The sequence below is a fragment of the Tachyglossus aculeatus genome, chromosome 3 (genome assembly GCF_015852505.1).
Source record: "Tachyglossus aculeatus isolate mTacAcu1 chromosome 3, mTacAcu1.pri, whole genome shotgun sequence".
NCBI classification, from domain to species: Eukaryota; Metazoa; Chordata; class Mammalia; order Monotremata; family Tachyglossidae; genus Tachyglossus; species Tachyglossus aculeatus.
The window spans coordinates 22,815,446-22,838,738 of NC_052068.1; the positions used below are offsets into that span (position 1 = coordinate 22,815,446).

The window sequence follows — 23,293 nt, forward strand, 5'->3', positions numbered from 1 at the left end:
AATCTAATGGATTCAACTCACTCCTATTCTTCCTCAACCTCTAAGCTGACTTTGACCCTGTGGACTACTCCCTTCTTCTAGAAACACTATCTAACCTTGTTTTACTGGCAGATTTCTTTCCTGGTTCTCTTCTTACTTCTCTGGGCTCTTCTTCTCAATCTCACTGTCCAGCTTTTTCTGTATCAATTAATCAATCAATCAATGGCACTTATGAAGTGCTCACTATGTACAGAGCAACCATTCAATCAATTAATCGTAGTTGATTGATTGCTCGATACTCAGTGCTTGGGAGAGTACAGTACAACAGATTTGGTGGACACGTGGAAAACATGGATATCATCATAATAATAATTGTGGTATTTGTTAAGCACTTACTATGTGCCAAGCACTGTACTAAGAACTGGGGAGGAAACGAGCAAATAGCATTGGATACAGTCCCTGTCCCTCTTGTCATAGTCTTAATCTACGTTTCACAGATGGGGTAACTGAGGCTCAGGGAAGTACAGTGACTTGTCCAAAGTCACACAGCGGATAAGTGGGCAGAGCCGGTATTAGAACTCGTCAGAAGGTCACGTGCTCTATCCATATGCCATGCTGCTTCATATATGTAGTAAGTGCTGCGGGACTGAGGGTGGGATGAAATATTAAGTGGTTAAAGGGTACAGATCCAGTGCCTAGGTGATGCAGAAGGGAGAGAGAGGATGGCCTAATCGGGGAAGGCCTCTTGGAGGCTATGTGTTGTAACAAAGCTTTGAAGGTGGGGAGAGTGATGGTCTGTCACATATGAAGTGGGGAGGGAGTTACAGGCTAGAGGCAGGATGTGGGCCAGAGGTCAGCAGTGAGATTCTATTTAATTCTATTTCTTGTGATGAATCTGACGCCTGTCTACATGTTTTGTTTTGTTGTCTGTCTCCCCCTTCTAGACTGTGAGCCCGCTGTTGGGTAGGGACCATCTCTATATGTTGCTGACTTGTACTTCCCAAGCACTTAGTACAGTGTTCTGCACACAGTAAGCGCTCAATAAATACGATTGAATGAATGAATGAGATAGTTGAGATTGACGTGCACCTGTGGGTGTCCTTCAAGGTTCCATTCTGAGTCCCTTTCGTTTCTCACTTGACATTCATTTCCTCAAGGAGTCCATCCACTCCCATGAGTGCCACCACTACCTCTGGGCAGATGACTCACAAATCTACCTTGCTAACTCTGACCTCTCCCACTCACTGTAATCTCACATTTCTTCTTGCATCCAAGCATCTCTACCTGAATGTTGCATTGACAACTCACACTCAATAGGTTTGCAACAAAACACCTCAATCCATCAAAGGTATTGTGCAGAGAAGTGTACTAAGCACTTGGGAGAGTACTCCTCCTTATCCCTTTGACTGTAAGCTCACTGTAGGCAGGGAACGTGTCTACCAGCTCTGTTAATAATTAATAACAACAATAATAATAATAATTGTGATATTTGTTAAGCACACTAGATGCCAAGCACTGCTCTAAGAGCTGGAGTAGATACAAGGTAATCAGGTTGGACACAGTCCCTCTCCCACATAGGGCTCATAGTCCCCATTTTACAGATGAGATAAATGAGGCACAGAGAAGTGAAGTCACTTGTCCAGGGTCACACAGCAAAGCAGGATAGCTCAGTGGAAAGAGTCTGAGCTTGGGAGTCAGAGGTCACGGGTTCAAATCCCAGCTCCACCAATTGTCAGCTGTGTGACTTTGGGCAAGTCACTTAACTTCTCTGTGCCTCAGTTCCCTCATCTGTAAAATGTGATGAAGACTGTGAGCCCTACGTGGGACGATCTGATCACCTATCCTCTCCAGCGATTAGAACAGTGTTTTGCACATAGTAAGCGCTTAACAAATGCCATTATTATTATTATTATTATTATTATTATTGTTATTATTATCTCCTCCTGTTCCTAGGCCATGGTCTTTCCACTAAATCATGCTGCTTCCAGCTCTGCACACAGCATGCCCTAGATAAATACCATTGATGATAATGACACTATACAGTTAGTAATCATGATTCCTGCCCTCAAGAAGCTTACAGTCTGGCAGACTGCCTCATCTTCCCTCCCAAACCCTGTCCTCCCCCTAAATTTCTTATCTTAGCTGAGAACACAGCCATCCTTCCCATTTCCAAAGTCAGCCAACTTACACCCTCCCTACCCCCACAGCACATATATGCCAATCATTTTATTTGGTTGCTTTCCCTGAGTGAAATTGAATTTAATATCTGTTCTCCAACTAGATTTTAGCTCTTTGCAGGCCAGGATCTTGTCTATTAAATCTATTGTACCACCCCGATTACTTATCTCAGTGCTCTGCCTGTATTAAGCCCTCATTTATTCATTCATCCAATCATATTTATTGAGTGCTTACTGTGTGCAGAGTACGAAGTGCTTAGGAGAGTACAATACAACAATAAACAGACACATTCCCAATCCACAAAAAGCTTACGTTTTAGTGGAGCTTACATAAATGCCACTGATTGGCTGATTGATCCTTACTTCTCGCTTTTTTTCAAATCCCATATTTAGACTGTCATGCCTTCTCATACATCTCCCTGGCTCTATTTTCTTCCCTCTCCATAAATGCTTCACTTGATTATTAAACATAATTAATAATTGCGGTATTTGTTAAGAACTTACATTTTTTCCCAGGCATTGTACTAAGTTCTGGGGTAGATACAAGATAACTGTGTTGGACACAGTCCCTTTCCCATGTAGGGCTCCCAGTCTCACTCTCCATTTTGAAGAGGAGGGAACAGAGGCACAGAGAAGTTAAGTGACTTGCCCAGGGTCACACAGCAGACAAGTGGCAGAGGTCCTTCTTGCTCCCAGTTCCATATGACTCCCAGGCATGTACTCTATCCACTAGCATCATTTTACAAAGACTTCATTCTGTCCACATCTCCCCATTACCTGAAAACCTTCAGTGGGTTCAACAATACTCCCTGCATCAGGCACAATAAACCTATGGCCATTAAGGCCCTCTATCAGCAAACCTCCCTCTACTTACCAACTCTTTTCTCTGACTACATCCCAGTTTACACACTTCATTCCATTCCAGCTAACCTAAACACTGTGCCTTGTTCCTCCCCTTCCTGCTGCCTGGAATTCTTTTCCCTAACATAATCGCCACACCACAGCTTTCCCCACTTTCAAAACGCTGCTGAAATCACATCTGCACCAGGAGGCTTTCCCTGATTATTTCTTCTTTCCCCAGGGCTTATCTCCCCAACTACCTCCTTAGTACTTCTGTGCACACCTATGCTCTCACAACTTTCTGGGCAGAACTTTGGTAAGAACTTTTGTAAGTAGAGAAGCAGCGTGGCTCAGTGGAAAGAGCCCAGGCTTTGGAGTTCAAATCTCAACTCCGCCAATTGTCAGCTGTGTGACTTTGGGCAAGTCACTTCACTTCTCTGTGCCTCAGTTACCTCACCTGTAAAATGGGGGTGAAGACTGTGAACTCCACGTGGGACAACCTGATCACCTTGCATCTTCCCAGTGCTTAGAACAGTGCTTTGCACATAGTAAGTGCTTAACAAATACCATTATTATTATTACTATTACTCTATTACTCAGGAATTTACTCATCTAAGTACCCACTTTTCCTCCTACTCCTATTTTTTTGGTGTGTCTGTTTCTCCCACTAGATTACACTCTCCTCAAGGCCAGGGATTGTATCTATTTACTCGGTTGGATTCTTGTAATTGCTTAGTACAGGCTGTCCACTCAGTTAACTGCTCAATAAATATGGTTGACCGGCATACACATTTAACCTAGAGTACCCCCTCAACATATAGTAATAATATTGTTTGCAATTATTTTAATGATAATCATGTCATCCTCTTTCAAAGATTTGAAGGATGCTGCTGAGCGGAGGGGAGATTCTTCCCTCAGTTCATCTCAGTTGAAAAGTCTTTGGATGGAAAGCAGCGTGGACTAATGGAAAGAGCATGGGCCTGGGAATCAGAGGACCTGGGTTCTAATTCCTGCTCCACCAGTTGTCTTCTATGTGAACTTGGGTAAGTCATTTAAATTCTCTGTGCTTCGGTCACCCCATCTATAAAATACATATTAAATCATCCTCAACCTCTTCCTCCCTCTGAATTAGACTGTGGGCCTCATGTGGGACACAGATTATGTCCAACCTGATTATTTGTATTTACCCAAATGCTGGCACACACTGTGTCCAACCTGATTATGTGTATTTACCCGAATGCTGGCACAGACTCTGTCCAACCTATTTGTATTTACCCGAATGCTGGCACATAGAAAGTGCTTAATAAGTATCATTAAAGAAAAATGGAATTGAAGAAGAGTCTTCAGTGAGGTGAATGAGAAATTCATTCATTTGTTCAATTCAATAATAGTTATTAAGTGCTTAATATGTGCAGAGCACTGTACAAAGTGCTTGGGAAAGCATAATACTAAAACAACAAGAGATGAGGTTCATGGGAACAAGAGACTCATTCGGGCCTAGGGACATCAAAAACGGAGATGACCAGAATGAGGTGAGGAGAATGATAAGGAAGGAGCACTCCAGAGAGAAAAGGGAAAGTGAGGGATGATGGCAGATGTGTGGACTTCCTTAGAACCCAGAATGAGGAGGCCACAGTGTTCACAAATGACTACAGTCTGTGAGAGAGGACATTCAGCAAGGGAGTTGTTAAAGTGCCTGGCAGAAGACTCATTTCCTCAGAGTCGCTTTGGACTGACCTGAGGGAGTTGGGGAGGTTTGTGAGGAGGGGATTTCATTACACCAGGTGTGAGATGCTCTAGCGCCTGACCCAGAGAGTTGGCTAAGAAGAAAGGTCAGATCTTTAAGATATTGTGAAGGGAAAAAAAGACCCTTCAGGATTTGATCACCAAGGGAAGAATTCTTCTGAATGCTGAATTTGGCTGAAGACCTGTCCTGGCAAAGTTGGTTATCCCTGCCAAGGCCTGCTCCAGAACCTTAATCCCAAATGTCCCTGAGCACCATGGAGCCCCTACCCATGGAGCGGCTGAAGTAGAATCCAAGTTGGGAACAGGCCGGGTGGCGATTTTGCAGCTGAGAACACAAGCTTTAATTAGAGGAGCATAAACCAATTCCTCAGTGGAGTTTGTTATCGAGTTGGCCCCCTCCACATTCCTCTGAGGAGACGAGGGCCACGGAATATTATCCCCATTCTGAAGCCAGGGAAACCGGAGCCTGGAGAAATTAGGTGCCTAGCCCAGGCAATGAGTGACAGAGGCAGGAGAGGAACCCACATTTCCTGATCGGCTTCAGTTACTTTCCACCAGACAGTGCCGTCTCCAATCCTAAAATAAATATTAGTTCGGAAAGCCAGGATAAGGCTTCAGGCGAGCGCACCCAGCTAAGGCTGTGCAGGGTTAAGTAGTTCCTGCTTCTGGAGATGGGATTCTAACTTAAAATAAATCATATGTGAAATGAGCTCAGAGGTCTCAGTGCACTACAGCCCTACCAAAAATTTGTCTGTCTTCTATGAGTCCAGTCCCTGCTGGCCTGGAAGTCAAGGGCTGAGAACCACTGAGCTATAGGAAGCCATCTGGCTCCCAGCTACTGCGTTGCAGCTGTCCTTGGCTAGTGCTACTAGCCTAAACAGAAGAACACTGGGCCCTGAAAAACTGGACCAACTTAGCCCAAAGACAGTGTCTCTGCGGCCAACAAAAGGGGCAGGGAGAATAACTCAGGATGGAAGCTTGTCTGGAGCAAACAGAGAGGGTGGGAATCCTGGTCATGGAAGAACCAAACAAGTGAGCAAGTTGGGGGTAATTGGCCCAGACTTCTCTGGTGGGGAGCAGGAATTGCAGTAGCCATGACATTGCACCAGTGAGCACTGAACAGCTGTTTGGAAGAGCCGCCCTCCCTCCAGAGACGGAGATGGAACACGTCTCTCCCAGTATGAACCGAAAGGAGGAATCTGCGCCTTTCCATTGTAATTTGGTTAAATAGTTTAACCACTTTGCAGTTGAAACAAAACAGAGCAATTATTAGGAATAACTCTGTGATAATTACCCTGCCCCGCAAATCGTCCCCAGCTGTGGATCTTCCCACTATACTGGGAGTGCGTGGAATTAACAGGTTTCCTGGCTGGGAGCAGAAGTCCTAGATCATTCTCAATCCAATGACACATTGCCCCGGCCCTTCTTTCCAAGTCCCCTCTTCTCCCCCTCATTTGAGCTGCTTGGAACACTGCACACTGTCACGTGCAAAGAAACTATAAGTAGCCGGAGACTTAGCTCTGCTTTTCCTTTGGAATAGGCCTGGGGCTGAAAATGGGTTAGGAGTGTGACAGCCCAGTGATCCAAATCAATATGATCTCTGTCCTGTGCCAGATAAATACCGAGGGTCCTGGTGGGTTGCCAGAGGACGTGGGTATGCTCGCCAGAGAGAAGTACTGCAGGGGATGTGATGTGGGTGGGCTGAGAGGGAGCCCTCCCCTGGGAACATGGATTCATTCATTCAAGCATATTTACTGAGCGCTTACTGTGTGTAGAGCACTGTACTAAGCACCCGGCCACCTACGGACTCAGAATCCAGATCAGAGCCCCCGAGGGGCAGGCGCAGATTAATGTATTTTTATCCCTCAGGTCACAGAGGCTTAATGGAAATCCCAGGAGAATCCTGGCCACACTCCCATGGGCTCTGAGTTGCATGGGCTTCAGCGATCACAGTGCTCCGGCCCTGGAGCCTTGGGGTGGCCAGAGGCTGTGGGGATTTCCAGCTCCCACTCTCGGCATGGCCTAGTGGATAGAGACGGAGCCCGGGAGTCAGAAGGACCTGGATTCTAATCCTGTTCCACTACTTGCCTGCTATGTGACCTGGGGCAAGTCACTTCACTTCTCTGTGTGTCTGTTCCCACATCTGTAAAACGGTGATTGAGACTGTGAGCCCCATGTTGGACAGGAACTGTGTCCAAACTGCTTAGCTTGTATCCAACCCAGAGCTTAGTGCAGTCCCTGGCACAAAATAAGTGCTTAACAGATACCGCAATTATCTCATACTGGAATCTCCATGGACTCCATTTGCCCATCTGAGGGGGCTGGGAGGGACAGGTTCCATCCTTTTTGAAGCTCCAAGGAGAGTCCTATAGCCCGGGAGCAATGGAACAGTGGCTTTGTTCTACATCTCCAGCTCCTGGAGAACTTCTTGGGATTTTGGAGCCAGGTTACATGGTGGTTGGGCTTCTCTGCAGCCCCTAGTCAACCTGAGCCTATGGGAAGACGAAAGCAAGTATTGGGAAGCGGTAGGAGAGTCCTCAGAATACCTAAACACCCACTTTGTGCCTTGTGTATCCAAGATGTCAGGATTGAGGGTGGGAGCCTCCAGTGTCCCAAAGGAAGAGAGCTCTTTCAGCAGCCCAGCAAACTTGACTTTTTACACCAGCTAACTGGCGTTAAGCCCCCTGGATCAGAACCTTCAATAAAGTCACTGTGGGTTAACAGATGTTGCTTCAAGGAACGGAGGGGCCCAGCCTGCTCTGCAAGTCTTTGGATTTCTCCATTTGGACACAGAGGGAGAATTGAAGTTGAAGGCAGATCGGAGAAACAGCTCTCCAGTATTTAAGATTTACCCACATCTCCTGCATCATTACCTTTCCTGAAGCTGTCTTTTGGCTGTTTCACTGCTTTTTGCCCCTACTACAGGGAGTGAACAGGGCAAGAGAAGACACATGCAAATCAAATCAGTCCTGCAAATGTCTGGTAAAGGAATGATGAAGTGAGAAGATGGCTGAAACTCTTAGCTGAAAATATCTTTGAAAATTGCCTAAGGATTTCCTTTATCTTGCTAATTCTGCTTCCATTAATGAATACAACTGAAAATGCAAATATTTACATAACTGGAGGGGACAATTTAACTACCAACTCTTTGATTATTAAATCTCTCCAGGGTCAGCTACTCAATAAACAAAACTATAATCCTGTAAACCAGAATGTGATCAATGTCTGAAGCCCTGGAACGATACAGTCATCAGGAAGGGAGGCAGAAATCATTTAACAAGGACCATAATGGGATATTAGATAGAATTCCAAAGAGGAAGATACCAGGATTGTATTCCCCAGAGTAAGAAGAATTCTACGAAAGAATCAACTCCTCTGGAAAATCAGTGAGTCCCTTTACTTAGGATACTTAAAAACAGAGCGTACTGAGGGCTAAAAGTCAAACACTCAGGTGAGATTCAACAGACATCTGACTTCCCAAGGGAAAAGTCTGCTCAGAATCCAAGAGTTTGTCCTCTCACCACTGATTTGGGGTTTTGACAAGGAGAGAAATGTTGTGTGATTAAGGTGAGTGAAGTGGTTAGGAGAACAAAGTACTGATTCTTTCCGAAGGTAGACCTTTGGCCTTAAAAGATCAAGTAGACTTACCGTGCTGAGAATTTCACGCACCTGCAGGTGTGGAAGAATGCTCTAGAGTTGTGGAACTTGAGGTTGTGTGTCCCTTCTATAATAGACTACAGACCTGTTCCCCATTCTGGGAGAATTAATCATTTCTTGAGGATTTAGCAAGCTTCCAAAACTCCCTGCCAATTTCTACTAGCTGAGCCATGTTTCATGACAACAGGACAACAGGAAAAGGGATATCCCAACCTTTGATGCACAATACTTTGGGATGTGTGTTTGTATATGCATATACAAATACATGTATACACCTGTATCCTAACTACATATAATAGATACAGTATTATCATTATTATTACTATGGTATTTGTTAAATACTTACTATGTGTCAAATGCTGTTCTAAAACTGGGGAAAACACAAATTAATCAAGTTGGACACAGTCCCTGCCCCATATGGAACTCCCAGGCTACAGAGGAGGGAGATCAGTTATTAGTGAATCTCCATTTTACAGATGAGGAAACTGAGGCACAGATAAATTAAGTGACTTGTCTAAAGTCATACAGCAGTAGGTAAGTGGCAGAGCTGAAAGTAGAATCTCAGCCCTTTGCCTCCGAGGCCTGTACTCTTTCCACTAAGTCACACTACTCCTCATAAAGTATATATCTTTCCTTTGTTTCTGAAGATCCTTGTCCATGAGCACGGTTGAAAAGGCAGGTGCCTGACTCCCTTCTGCACTGTGGGTCTTAAAAGCTAATCTCTTGGTCCTTTGACAAATTTGCCTGCCCCTATTCTCAAGTCCTCCTCTTTGTGTCCTGATCTTTGTAGTCTTTTCTCAAAGGAGAGAAACCCCCATTCCAGCCACTGCCACATTAGAGTGGTCTCTCTGTCATAATTTATTTATCTTAATGTCTGTCTCATCCTCTAGACTGTATGTTCATTGTGGACAGGGAATGGTGACTCTCAACTCTGTTATGTTATTTTGTACTCTCCCAAGCACTCAGGGCAGTGCTCAAAACGATTGTTTGATTGACAGTCACTCAATAGTCCCTTGTTGGGTCACTGTGTTTCACCGTGTCATTAAAATGCTTGGATGTGTCCTCTTTCAGTTCACTATCCCTCAGCTATTGGGGAATCTGGCTGTCATCCATTGACCCACCCAGAGAGGTTCTGTGGCTGCTCTCACAGCCTCAATCCTGGTGAGCTGTCAGTCTTCTAGGCACTCACTGTTAACTATTTCATGTTGAGGATGGCTCACTGGGGAGAACGGTGAAACCACCCAAGAAGCTGGATGTACCTTCTGCAGTAAGACCAGATCTCAGGCACAGCCTTCAAGGCCAGAGTTATAGTTGGCAAGATCTGGAGAAAAAAATCAATCAATCGGTTGTATTTACAGAGTGCATACTGTGTGCAAAGCACGGCACTAAATGCCTGAAAGAGTACAATATGACAGAGTTGGTAGACACGTTCCCTGCCCACAACAACCTTGTATTCTAGAGGTAGATGCAGATATTAATATAAATAAATAAAATTACAGATACACACATAAGTCCTGAGGGAAGGGTGAATGAAGGTTGCAAATCCCAAGTGCAACAGTGACGTAGAAGAGTGTAGGAGAAGAGGAAAGGAGGGCTTAGTCCGGGAAGGCCTTTTGGAGAAGATGTGCTTTTAATAAGGCTCTGAAGGTGGGGAGAGTGATCATCCGTCGCTATGAAGACGGAGGGCGTCTGAGGCAAGAGAAAAGATGAGGGCGAGAGGTCAGCGGCAAGAGAGCCACAGACAGAGAGTGGATGAGCCTCTCCAGCTGCCCTTGTTACTCACTCCCTGGAGTTCACAGCTCTGCCAGGGGCACAGAAAGAAGTAAGAACTCTGGGGAGCTGGCAGCTATTGTGGTTTCCCTTCTTACCTGCTCCTGCTCCTTCCCTTTGTTGGCTCTCACTAACATTCTTTGAGGAGTGGGGTGAAGAAGGAGAGAAAGTATATGAGGGGGGAGACAGGTGACAACTTTTCATTTCGAGCATAGATTGAGAGGGGACAGGCTATGTAGAACAAATATCTCAGGAAGCTACCACTCTGGGGCTTCCCAACCTGATAGGAAACTCACACATCTTATCAGAGACCAGGGATGAATGAGGTATGTAGATATCTTTGTTACATATTGTATGTTATTTACTAGTATTTGTGTCCTCTCCTCCTCTAGACTCTAAGCTTTTTTGGACAGGGAACATATCTACCAACTCTATTGTACTGTACTCTCCTGAGTGCTTAGTATAGTGCTCTGCATGTAGTAAGCACTCAATAAATAACCATTGATGATAGGGCTGGGAGTCCAACTCAGAAAACCTAGGGCCACCTATGAAGACAGGTGTAGGATGTGGAGGTAGAATGTGTATTTGTGATCTTCTAGTGAAATCCTGAGGCCGCAGAAATAAACTATCTCAAAATAGATTGCAAACCTCTGGTTTAAGGTGAACTCCTTTCCCCCTTGGAGACCAAGAAGAACCTTCTCTTGGTTTCTGTCAGCCGAGGAGAAGAAGGCATCTGAACCATCCACCCATGGCTTTAGGAGGGTGAAATGTTGTTTGGGCTGAATGATTTTACTTACCCGTCGAGGAGAGCTATGACATTCTTCCTTGGGCGCCCAATATTAGGTCCATACAAGCTGGCTCTAGAGTAAGTCCGAATTGGTTGCAGCAGGCTTTTCAGCTGGATGTAGTCCTTCCCCAGTTGGCTGCCATTCACCGCACGGCCCTTCATAGTCCGATAGTTATTAGGCTCTGGATTAAAAGCAGATGTGTGAGTTAGGTTTGGGCAGCCCAGGTTTCCTGTCCCCATCCCTGGCTTGGCCCTTGCCTGGCCCCCACTTAATAATGATGGCATTTATTAAGTCCTTACTATGTGCAAAGCACTGTTCTAAGCACTGGGGAGGTTACAAGGTGATCAGGTTGTCCCATGGGGGGCTCACAGTCTTAATCCCCATTTTACAGATGAGGTAACTGAGGCCCAGAGAAGGTAATTGACTTGCCCAAATTCACATAGCTGACAATTGGCAGAGCCAGGATTTTAACCCATGACCTCTGACTCCAAAGCCCGTGCTCTTTCCACTGAGCCATACTACTTCTCAGCTGAATCTCAGCACTTGCCAATTTTTTTTAATGGTATTTGATAAGCACTTACTGTGTGTAAGGAAAGCCTGACCCCATGGAGATGCTTGTCTCCAACCTGGGCCTTGAGTTGTGCATCTCTTGAGGATTAGGAAGGAAATATCTGAGAAGTGGGTGGTTGGAGGCGGAGGCATCAGATTAGTCCAAAAGAAGGCCTAGGGCAGTGAATAGAGCATGGTCCTGGGAGTCGGAAGTTCATAGGTTCTAATTCTGGCTCCACCACTTGTCTGTTGTGTGACCTTGGGCAAGTCACAAGGCACTTCTCAGTGTCTCAGTTCCCTCATCTGTAAAATGGGGATTTAGGCTGTGAGCCCTATGTGGGACAGGGACTGTGTACAACCCGATTATCTTATACCTACCCCAGTACTTAGAAAGGTGTCTGGCACATAGTAAGCACTTAACAAATACCATTATTATTATTATTATTAAAGCCTGGCAGAGGCCAGGTTGGTAGACCAATCTTGGACTCATCTTCCCAATCTCTCTCCAAACAAGCCTGATATGCCTTAGGCAGACACATTTTGCAACACGATATTGGAGGAATTAAAGGACAGACAAACCTATGTCCTGAACACCCTGCCCCCTCTCCCAACTCCCCATCTTCTCTCAGTCACCCCAAGAGACAACAAGGGGTCTGCAGATTCCAAGGACATCCAGCCCAGCCCCATCCTCGACACACACTCATATTGCTGGGAAAATAACAAGTTTGACATTTCAAATTCAATTAGAAAAGGGAATGAGTGGGATAGGGAAACAAGGAGAATGACAAACTTGCTTCAGAGCAAGTAATTCAAGACTTCTCAGTTGGGTAAATAAACCTTGGCAACGAAAATAAATCAGTCTTGGAGGGGATTGAGGATCCTAGAGCAGATGTCACCAGTCGGCTGGCAGAGCAATGACTCTGCTTATTTTTCTTGACTGGATTGAGGTTTTTTTTTTCTTTTACCCAGAACAACATGAACTTCACTCTCCTGACCTCTCTTCTCCAGAAGTGTGAAGCAAAACAAGCACAGTAAGAGCTAAGGTTCTTCCCCAGGAAGGGGGAGTTCAAAATGGCCTGCAACTAACTCTCCAGGAGACAGCCAGCCCTGGCCCACTCCCTGTGAAAGCTGATAACCGAATCTCAGCGCTCGCCAAGTTTTTTTTAGTGGTATTGGATAAGCACTTACTATATGTCAAACACTGTTCTAAGCACTGGAGTGGTTCAAGTTAATACATTGGAAACAGTCCCCGTCACATAGGAGGTTCACAGTCTACTTAGACTTAGAGGGAGAACAGGAGAACTGAGGCACAGGGAAGTAAAGTGGCTTGCTGTGGGTCATACAGCAAGCAAACAGTAGGGCAGGGATTAGAACCCATGCCCTCTAACCCCCAGGCCTATGCTCTTTCCACTAGGCCATGCTAATTTCCTGAGCCACATAATGTCCCGAGGAGTTGGCTCCCAGACAACCTAGTGGGGAGAGGGGCCATTGTGAATGTTCAGATGGGAAGTCAGAGGTTAAGAACTCGTCTTCACATTTTTAGGGGTCCAGCTCAGACAGAACCACCACAATTCCTGTCTGACAGCAAATTTCTAAAGAGCAAGGGCTTTATGCATTTGGCTGGCTTTATTCAACACTCAGAAGTGTGTTCTTAATAAATGCTTTTGATGGTGACAATTACGATCATGGCGCTGGGAACCAATTGCTTTCTGGGATGCTTCTCTCACCTCTATAGTACCTGCAACTTGCCTGAGTTTTTTCTTGAATCCTTCCTCTTTTTCTCAGCACTTCTTCCTCTTATCTGCAGCTTTTTAAATTTTTTTATGGTATTTATTAAGTACTTACTATGTTCCAGGCACTATACTAAATGCTGGGGTCGATAAAAGCTAATCAGTTTGCACATAGTCCATTCCCCAAATGGGGCCCTCAGTCTTAATCCTCATTTTACAGATGAGGCAACTGAGGCACAGAGAAGTGAAGTGACTTGCCCAAGGTCACATAGCAGATAAATGATGGAGCCAGAATTAGAACCCAGGTCCTTCTGACTCTCGGTCCATGTGCTATCCATTAGGCCAAGTCTCTTCTCCTCCATGAGATTTGGGGAGAGGGGCTTAGTGAACAGAACCTGGACTTGGGAGTCAGAGGACATGGGTTCTAATTCTGGCTCTGCCACTTGTCAGCTGTGTGACTTTGGGCAAGCCACTTAACTTCTCTGTGCCTCAGTTACGTCATATGTAAAATGGGGATTAAAACTGTGACAGGGACAATCTGATTACCCTGCATCTGCCCCAGCTCTTAGAACAGTGCTTTGTACATAATAAGCACTTAAAAATACTATTATTATCATTATTATTAGTAGTATTTCGAGCTCCTTCAGGGAGGGGACCACATCTTCTACCACCTCTAATCTAGTATCTCAAGGATTCAGTCCAGTGCACTGCATACAGATAGTGCCCAGCAAACACAGCTGATTGCTACTCACCATTTCCTAGCTCCCAAGAGATGTTGTACTTTTTGCTGGCACTGTACTTCAAAAGGCTCAGGGCACTCGAGCTGTTCCATGAGTTATTAGGATTACGGCGCAGTGCATTCAGGGCAAATATCAGGTGGAGTCCAGAGCAGTCAGCAAAGTTATAAAGTTTGTCTAGAGACCTGGCTGGGAAGAAGCAAAAAAAGGCTTGTAACTCTCAAACGATTCCAAGCTACATAAATAACTGTGTGACAGACAAGCTTCCAGCTTCACTCCTCTTTAGGCTCTCTTGTGGAGGAGAGCCCAGTTCTCAGGTGAATTGGTTGGTGTTATTAAGCAATCCCCCACAGCGTGACATTGCAATCAATGCATAGAGAGTCGAACCTGGCATGGACTCTTCTCTATTCCAACGCGGTATTTCTCGTGTGTCCTCCTGGGTTATCCAGGGTTTGCTGGGGGTGGGGTGGGGGAGAGAGCTCCCTTCTCTCTCTGTGAGGACGACATCAAAGTATTTCTTATTCCCCTATGATTTATTCCTTCCTCGCTGGTCTCAGGCATCCTGGTCCCTCCAGGAACTCTCTCCAGCTCCACACTCTGTCACTGTCAGCTCCTCTGAAGGCCTAGTTCTCGGCCAGCTACTGGGCAGGGGGTGATTCTCTTAATCTGTTCGAGGCTCCCCGTGTGCACACCTGCGCTTCGTTAGTTGTCATCCCGCTGTGAAGCGGAACATTCCCGGCTTCCCGCGGGGCCCCTCTTCCCGCTTCCCCGGCTCTGCAGGTAGGCACTATAGTGTCTGCTCTAAATCTGCTTCCAGGACAAGTCTGAACCCCTTGTCCTCCACGATCAGGAATTTGAGACCAGTTCTGTGGGGTGAAGCTTTTTCCACCTCATTAGATAACCTACAGGGATCTGATCACCTACAGATACACCACTTTGGGGAGATGTTCCTAAGAAGGCCTTAGAGAAGCTCCACACATACCTATGCGGTGCTGGAAGGGTTGGAATAGAGCTAACCAACTCAGTTTAAACGGAACCCAAAAGAACCATCTGCATCAGAGCTAAAATAAGCCGACCACATCCAGTGCTTAGAAATACCAGCGCTTAGAAATCCAGCGCTTAGAACAGTGCTTTGCACATAGTAAGCGCTTAATAAATGCCATTACCATATCTCAAAAGTAAGAGGACATATAATTTAGCTGAATAATAATCATAATGATTGCGGTATTTGTTAAGCATTTACAAGGTGCCAGGCACTGTACTAAGCGCTGGAGGGAATATAAGCAAATTGGGTTGAACAAAGTCACTGTCCCACATGGGACTCATAGTCTTGATCCCCATTTTACAGATGAGGTAACTGAGGCACAGAGAAGCGAAGTGACTTGCCTAAGGTCACACAGCAGACAAGAGGTAGAGTGGGGATTAGAACCAATGACCTTCTGACTCCCAAGCCCATGCTCTATCCACTAGACCATGCTACTTCTCCACAACGATTTTATCTCTAGATACATGGCTGAGCAAGTGTCGCATTGGGAATTAAATTTAAAAGCATATGTTTGGGTACTAACAGGTGTTTCATTTCTAGCCACGAAACAGTCTTGCTCTTCAACATGAAAATCATAAACTCAACTAGCTGCAGAAACCTCCCTCCACTCTCATACAATAAAAGAGAAACATGTATATGTAAATAGATATGCATCCCTTTCCACACTGGAAACCACACTTGTTTTCATCCTACCTTAAAATGATACCCAAACTATTCTTCCCCAAACTATTCAACTTTTCCTCAAAGAACCATCTTAAAAAAGTCTTTCAAGATTTCAAATCTGAGGAAGAAAAAAGCTAAACACTCGCTTTAGTTTAGATTTCTCTAACCCCCTTTTCTTTTTTTATAAGATATGCATTTAGCATTTCTTAAGCCAGCATGGCCTAGTGGAAAGAGCACAGGCACGTGAGTCAGAGGACCTGGGTTCTAATCCCTCCTCTGCTACTTACCTGCTGGGTGATCTCAGCCAAAGTCATTGAACTTCTTTTTGCCTCAGTTAGCTCATCTGCAAAATGGGCAATGAATATGTGTTCTCCCTCCTACTTAGACCATGAGCCCCATGTAGTGCCTGGTTATCTTGAATCTTCCCCAGGATTTAGCAGAGTGCTTGGCACATAGTAAGCACCTAACAAATAGTATTATTATTCTCATTATGATTATGTGTCAAGCATCTAGATGGATGGATATCCTCAAAAATCTCCAGTGGCTACCAATCAATCTGCGCATCAGGCAGAAACTCCTCACCCTGGGCTTCAAGGCTGTCCATCACCTCGCCCACTCCTACCTCACCTCCCTTCTCTTCTTCTACAGCCCAGCCCGCACCCTCCGCTCCTCTGCCGCTAATCTCCTCACCGTACCTCGTTCTCGCCTGTCCCGCCATCGACCCCCGGCCCACGTCCTCCCCCGGGCCTGGAATGCCCTTTCTCTGCCCATCCGCCAAGCTAGCTCTCTTCCTCCCTTCAAGGCCCTGCTGAGAGCTCACCTCCTCCAGGAGGCCTTCCCAGACTGAGCCCCTTCCTTCCTCTCCCCCTCGTCCTCCTCTCCATCCCCCCATCTTACCTCCTTCTCTTCCCCACAGCACCTGTATATATGTATATATGTATATATGTATATATGTTTGTACATATTTATTACTCTATTTATTTATTTATTTATTTATTTATTTTACTTGTACATAGCTATTCTATTTATTTTATTTTGTTAGTATGTTTGGTTTTGTTATCTGTCTCCCCTTTTTAGACTGTGAGCCCACTGTTGGGTAGGGACTGTCTCTATATGTTGCCAATTTGTACTTCCCAAGCGCTTAGTACAGTGCTCTGCACATAGTAAGCGCTCAATAAATATGATAGATGATGATGATGATACAAGATAAGTATGCTGGACACAATCCCTGTTCTGCTGCAGGCTCAAAGTCCCAGAGGGAATAAGAGCAAATATTTTATCTTCATATTTTATCCCTCCTATCTCTCTACCTGCTCATTCTCGGTCTCTTTCGTGGGCTCCTCCTCTGCCTCCCACCCCCTAACTGTGGGTGTCCCTCTAGGCTCAGTTCTGAGTCCCCTTCTCTTCTCCATCTACACCACTCCCTGAGAGAACTCCTTCACTCCCATGACTTCAACTACCACCTCTATGCAGATGATTCCCAAATCTACATCTCCAGTTCTGATTTCTCTCCCTTTCTGCAGTCTCACATTTCTTCCTGCCTTCAAGACATCTCTTCTTGGATGTCCTGCAGTCACCTCACACCTAACATGTCAAGAACAGAACTATCTTCCCATCTAAATCTGGTCCTTCCCCTGACTTTCCCATCACTCTAGACAGCATCACCATCCTTCCTGTCTCACAAGCCCATGACCTTGGCATTATCCTTCACTCCTCTCTCTCATTCAACCCATATATTCATTCATTCAATCATATTTATTGAGTGCTTACTGTGTGCAGAGCACTGTACCAAAAGTGCTCAGAAAGTACAATACAGCAATAAAGAGAGACTATCCATGCCCATGATGGACTTATAACCTCGGATGGCCTGACTCCATCTCAAGGAACCCTCTGGCCTGTAAAAATGATCATAATGATGATGACATCTGTTACGCGCTTACTATGTGTCAAGCACTTTTCCAAGTGCTGGGGTAGGTACTAGGTAATCAGGTTGGACACAGTCCCCATTTTACAGACGAGGCCACTGAAGCCCAGAGAAGTGAAGTGACTTGCCCAAGGTCACACAGCAGACAAGTGGCGGAGGAGGGATTAGAACCCAGGACTTCTTACTCCCAGGCCTGGGCTGTAGCCACTAGGCCACGCGGCTTGACTAAGCTCCTGAGGGCAAGGCTCCTGCCTACCAACTCTGTCATGCTTTACTCTCCTAAGCGCTTAGTATAGTGAGCGCTCAATAAATACCACGGATTGATTGATTCCCAAACTTTTGTGTCTTGCCAGCAGTGTTCCTTACACTGAAGAAGCATGGCTCAATGGAAAGAGCACGGGCTTGGGAGTCAGAGGTCATGGATTCAAATCCAGGTTCTGCCAATTGTCAGCTGTGTGACTTTGGGCAAGTCACTTAATTTCTCTCTGCCTCAGTTACCTCATCTGTAAAATGGGGATTAAGACTGTGAGCCCCCCGTGGGACTACCTGATCACCTAGTATCCTCCACAGCACTTAGAACAATGCTTTGCCCATAGTAAGCGCTTAACAAATACCATTATTATTATTATTATTATTATTATTTTCTTGGCCACATCTGACTCACGGAACTGCTCCTTCACCATGGTGATGGCCACCAAGGAGCCACTCACAGGGGGCACAGAGGACAAGGGCGGGGGGAGGGGCCGCCCACTGCCAATCTATCACTAAATCCTGTAGGTCCAACCTCCAAAACATCCCTAAAATCCATCCTTTCCTGTCCATCCAAATTGCTACCACATTAATCCAAGCATTTATCCTATCCTCCCTTGATTATTTTATCAGCCTCCTTGTTGCCCTCCCTGCCTGCTGTCTTTCCCAACTCCAGTCCATACTTCACTCTGCTGCCCAGAACATTTTTCTACAAAAACCCTTCAGTCCATGTTTCCTCACTCCTCAAGTATCTCCATTGGTTGCCTATCCATAGAACATCCCAGCCAAGCTTGATGGTGCTTTCCCTAACGCCCTACGTGATCCTCTAGCCCTACTCACTCTTTCCATATGGCCTTGTCTGAGAGAGGCATAATGAGGAGACTGCTCTTTGTGGCATGATGTTTTGGTTAAGAATGCTATGGAAACAAGTCTGTTCACTCACAGACGGAGGTGTTTTCAGGAAAAGATAGTTTTTATGACGCTATAGAGATGCTGTAACTAGGCCTCACACAGAACCGTGCCCCCCTCAGGGTGGTCATTAAACACTTCTTCTTTTTGTTGGGAAGCAGTGTGACATAGTGGAAAAGACACAGGATTAGGAGTCAGAAGTTCTTGGGTTCCAATCCCAGCCAAACAATCACATTTACTGAGCGCTTACTGTGTGCAGAGCACTATACTAAGCACTTGGGAGAGTACAATATAAAGCAACGTGGCTCAATGGAAAGAGCACGGGTTTTGGAGTCAGAGGTCATGGGTTCAAATCCCGGCTCTGCCACTTGTCAATTGTGTGACTTTGGGCAAGTCGCTTAACTTCTCAGTGCCTCAGTTACTTCATCTGTAAAATGGGGATTAAGACTGTGAGCCCCACGTGGGACAACCTGATCACCTTTTAACCTCCCCAGCGCTTAGAACAGTGCTTTGCACATAGTAAGTGCTTAATAAATGTTGTTATTATTATTATTATTATTATTATTATTATTATTATTAATTTAACAGTAAATAGATGCATCTCCTGCACACAGCGAGCTTACAGTGTAGAGGGAGCTTACAGTCTAAAGGAGCTTAAAGTCTGAGGGAGCTTACAGTTCTGCCACTTATCGGCAAGTCACTTAACTTCTCTGTGTCTCAGCTACCTCATCTGGAAAATGGGGATTAAGACCGTGAGCCGCATGTGGGACAAGGGCTGTGTCCGACCTGATAAGCTTGTATTTACCCCAGTGCTTATTACAGTGCCTGGCCCATAGTAGGGTCGTAACAGATACCATTAAAAAAGATAATAGTGATGAAGACAATAGTTGGATTCTCATAGGAGCTTCCACATACTTCTAAGCATGAAATCTCACCAGGCAGCTATACTACAATCACTTACACTTTCAACCTGTCTTAACTATTGAGCTTGGCCAGCTCCACACAATTACCTTGCTCCCTCCTATATTGCCATGCTGATTTCCTTCTATAACCCAGCACACTCACTTTGCTCCTCTAACACCAACCTACTCACTGTACTTTGATCTCGTCCATTTCACCACCAACCCCTTATCCGCATCCTTCCTCTCAGTCAATCAGTGGCATTTATTGAGCACTCAGTATGTGCGCAGCATTGTATTAAGAGCTTGGGAGACTACAATACAGCAGAATTAATGATAATAATAATAATGTTGGTATTTGCTAAGCCCTTACTATGTGCCGAGCACTGTTCTAAACACTCTAAGGGCTCACAGTCTCAATCCCCATTTTACAGATGGGGTAACTGAGGCACTGAGAAGTGAAGTGACTTGCCCAAAGCCACACAGCTGACAAGTGACTAGAGAAGCAACGTGGTTCAGTGGAAAGAGCACGGGCTTTGGAGTCAGAGGTTATGGGTTCGAATTCTACTCTGCTAATTATCAGCTGCGTGACTTGTGGCAAGTCACTTGACTTCTCTATGCCTCAGTACCCTTATCTGTACAATAGGGATTAAGACTGTGAGCCCCCTGTGGGACAACCTGATCACCTTGTAACCTCCCCATCGCTTAGAACAGTGCTTTGCACATAGTAAGCACTTAATAAACGCCATAAAAAGTGGCAGAGGCAGGATTAGAACCCACAACCTCTGACACCTAAGCCCATGGTCTTTCCACTAAGCCACGCTGCTCCTGCAGAATTAGCAGACACGTTCCATGGCTATAAGGACCTTACAGTCTAGAGGAGGAGACGATGATTAATATAAATAAATAATTTATAATACATAATTTAAGACTATGCTTAGTACAGAGCTCCTCACAGAATAGGCATTTGGAGAATGTAGAGAAGCAGCGTGGCTTTGTGGAAAGAGCATGGGCTTGGGACTCGGAGACTGTGAGCCCGCTGTTGGGTAGGGACCGTCTCTTTATGTTGCCAACTTGTACTTCCCAAGCACTTAGTACAATGCTCTGCACACAGTAAGCTCTCAATAAATACGATTGAATGAATGAAAGTGGGTTCTAATTCCAGCTCTGCCTCTTGTCTGCTGTGTGACCTTGGGCAAGCTACTTAACTTCTTTATGCCTCAGTTACCTCATCTGTAAAATGGGTATTAAGACTGTGAGCCCCACATGGGACAACCTGATTACCTCGTATCTACCCCAGCACTTAGAACAGTGTTTGGCACATAGTAAGTACTTAACAAACAAACAAAAGTGTGAGCCCCACTTGGGAGAGGGAGTGTGTCTGTTCTGATTAATTTATCCCTACCCCAGTGTGCTTAGTAAAGTGCCTAGCACATAGTAAGTGCTTAACAGATACCATAGAAAATGAAGCAAACAAAAAATAAAACTTCAATCCCTAACAACTGTACAGTTTTAAAGGATAAGATAGGCATCTGTATATAATTGTCCAATATTTTCACAAGTGATTTAAAAGTGGTCGATTCATTTTCCCCTTCTAGACTGTGAACCCGCTGCTGGGTAGGGACTGTCTCTCTATGTTGCCAACTTGTACTTCCCAAGCGCTTAGTACAGGGATCTGCACACAGTAAGCGCTCAATAAATACGATTGAATGAATGAATGAACAAACACCATAATTATTATTATTAATTATTATTATTCTACAAATACTATTGATTGGAGAGAAAATATCCCCAACATGGATACTTAGCACCCTCTTAAATCCTTCAAGGGAACTAGATAGTCTACTCCCTTCTCTGCTCTTTCCTCCACCTTTCTTCCTAAAGAGGCTGAGCTGATGTGGACACCTCGGGTAGGCCCCGACCCCTCGGGGCTGGAGAGGATTTGCTTCACTACTAGGCTCAGTCGGTCACCCAGGGGAGAGGGTCCTCCCTTTGGGCTTTCATGCTGAGTAGCAGCATGGCTTAGTGGAAAGAACATGTGCCTGGGAGTCAGAAGGTCATGGGTTCTAATCCTGACTCTGCCATGTCTCTGCTTTGTGACCTTGGGCAAGTCATTTCACTACCCTGTGCCTCACTTACCTCATCTGTAAAATGGGGATTGAGATCGTGAGCTTCGTGTGGGACAGGGACTGTGTCCAACATGATTAAGTCATATCTACCTCAGTGTTTAGAACGATGCTTGGCACATAATAAGGGCTTAACAAGTACCATTATTTTTTTCACCTTCTCTTCTCCTTGAGCATGGAAAATATGGTCTTTTCCAAATTACAACAATATGCTTTCTCCACAGAGGCATGACCTTAAAATTCTCCAGAAAGGGAGAGTCCACAATCTCCATGAGAATCCCATTTCAATGTCGAATCAGCCTAATGTTAAGGAATGTCTTTCCTAGGTCGAACCCAAATTCCTTCCCCATTGTCTTCCCTCCTCACTCCTTTTACCCCCCTCCCCCATCACTACTGCCTCCTGGTGCAATGTTCTGTCTTTCTGTCTTGTTCAATCCTTAGTAAGCAAGCAGGACATCCAGACACCCAACATCTGGGGATCAGGATCATCTTCCCTGTAAGTGCTTATACATCTGAACGAATGAGTGGAGAGTATGGGAAAAATTAACGAGTCAAGGAGAAGAGTTCACAATAAAGTCAGACAATGACATACTTATTCTTCAGACATTAAGACACAGAGCAAGGGGCTTCCTTTACGGTCCTGTGCAAACCATGCCCGACAGCACATTCCTGGCTGCTCAACACAACCCGCCAAAGCAGTCTGGGTGACCCAAAAATAACAGCTGAAACCAAATCGTTCAACAGCTTAATGAATGTATCTCTTTCCCTCCCATCTCTGAGCTTCCTTGTGGGTGTGTGCTGTACATGTGTGAGAAATCCGCCCCCCAAACAGTTGCAAAGTCAGTCAGAACTTTCATGGAAGTTCTGAGAAGGTTTCTCTTCTCTTCCCAACCCCCCACTCCCTAGATAATTACATCCTCCTTTGCTCTGGGACTCTTGGCTTTTGAGTGTTAGGTGTGGGGCTGGCCTGGGGTGGGGGGGCGGTGAGGGGGAGCAGCAGGGACAGGCACAGCAGTTTTAAGTGAAATCAGGTGTTGCCTTCCCAGCAAGGATGTCTGGAAAATGTCAAGATCCTTTGAGTAACAGGTATTGGCAGATGAGAACTTCCCACAGCCTTCTGCTGCCTCTTTACCAAGAAGGCCCAGTTGGGCTCTCTTTTTCTTCACTTCATTTAGTCCTTTTACTTTATGCCCTAGATTCCTCCCTTCTTTGCTTTCTTTTTCCAAGTGCCAGCGAAGAACCATCATCTTCGACAGACTCTCCTCCAGCACGGCTCGGGAGTGATGGGGTTCGGAATCGTTCCTCCCTCCACACAGATGCCAAGACTTGCAGTCAGAGGGGAAAGCAAAGGAATTTTGCAGAGTCGGAGTGCACACTGTACTCAGGAATGGAGCTGGAAGAACATCCTCTAGGCCAGCTTTTCCTCATGCTGTGGAGCCTGAGCCATTTTTTTCCACAGTCCAATGCAAATGCAGAAGCACAGATGCACACAGCCATTTTTTCAT

The 23,293-nt window shown here is 45.4% G+C and overlaps 1 protein-coding gene across 1 annotated transcript in view; it reads right to left on the reverse strand.

Moving 5' to 3' along the window:
* HPSE2 (heparanase 2 (inactive)) overlaps positions 1 to 23,293 on the reverse strand; it is a 709,452-nt gene that overhangs the window by 323,406 nt on the left and 362,753 nt on the right. The window contains exons 4-5 of the mRNA XM_038744163.1: positions 13,989 to 14,162; positions 10,967 to 11,138 (exon numbers count right to left, since the gene is read on the reverse strand). Coding sequence (XP_038600091.1) covers positions 10,967 to 11,138; positions 13,989 to 14,162 — 346 coding nt within the window. The remainder of the gene's footprint in view (positions 1 to 10,966; positions 11,139 to 13,988; positions 14,163 to 23,293) is intronic.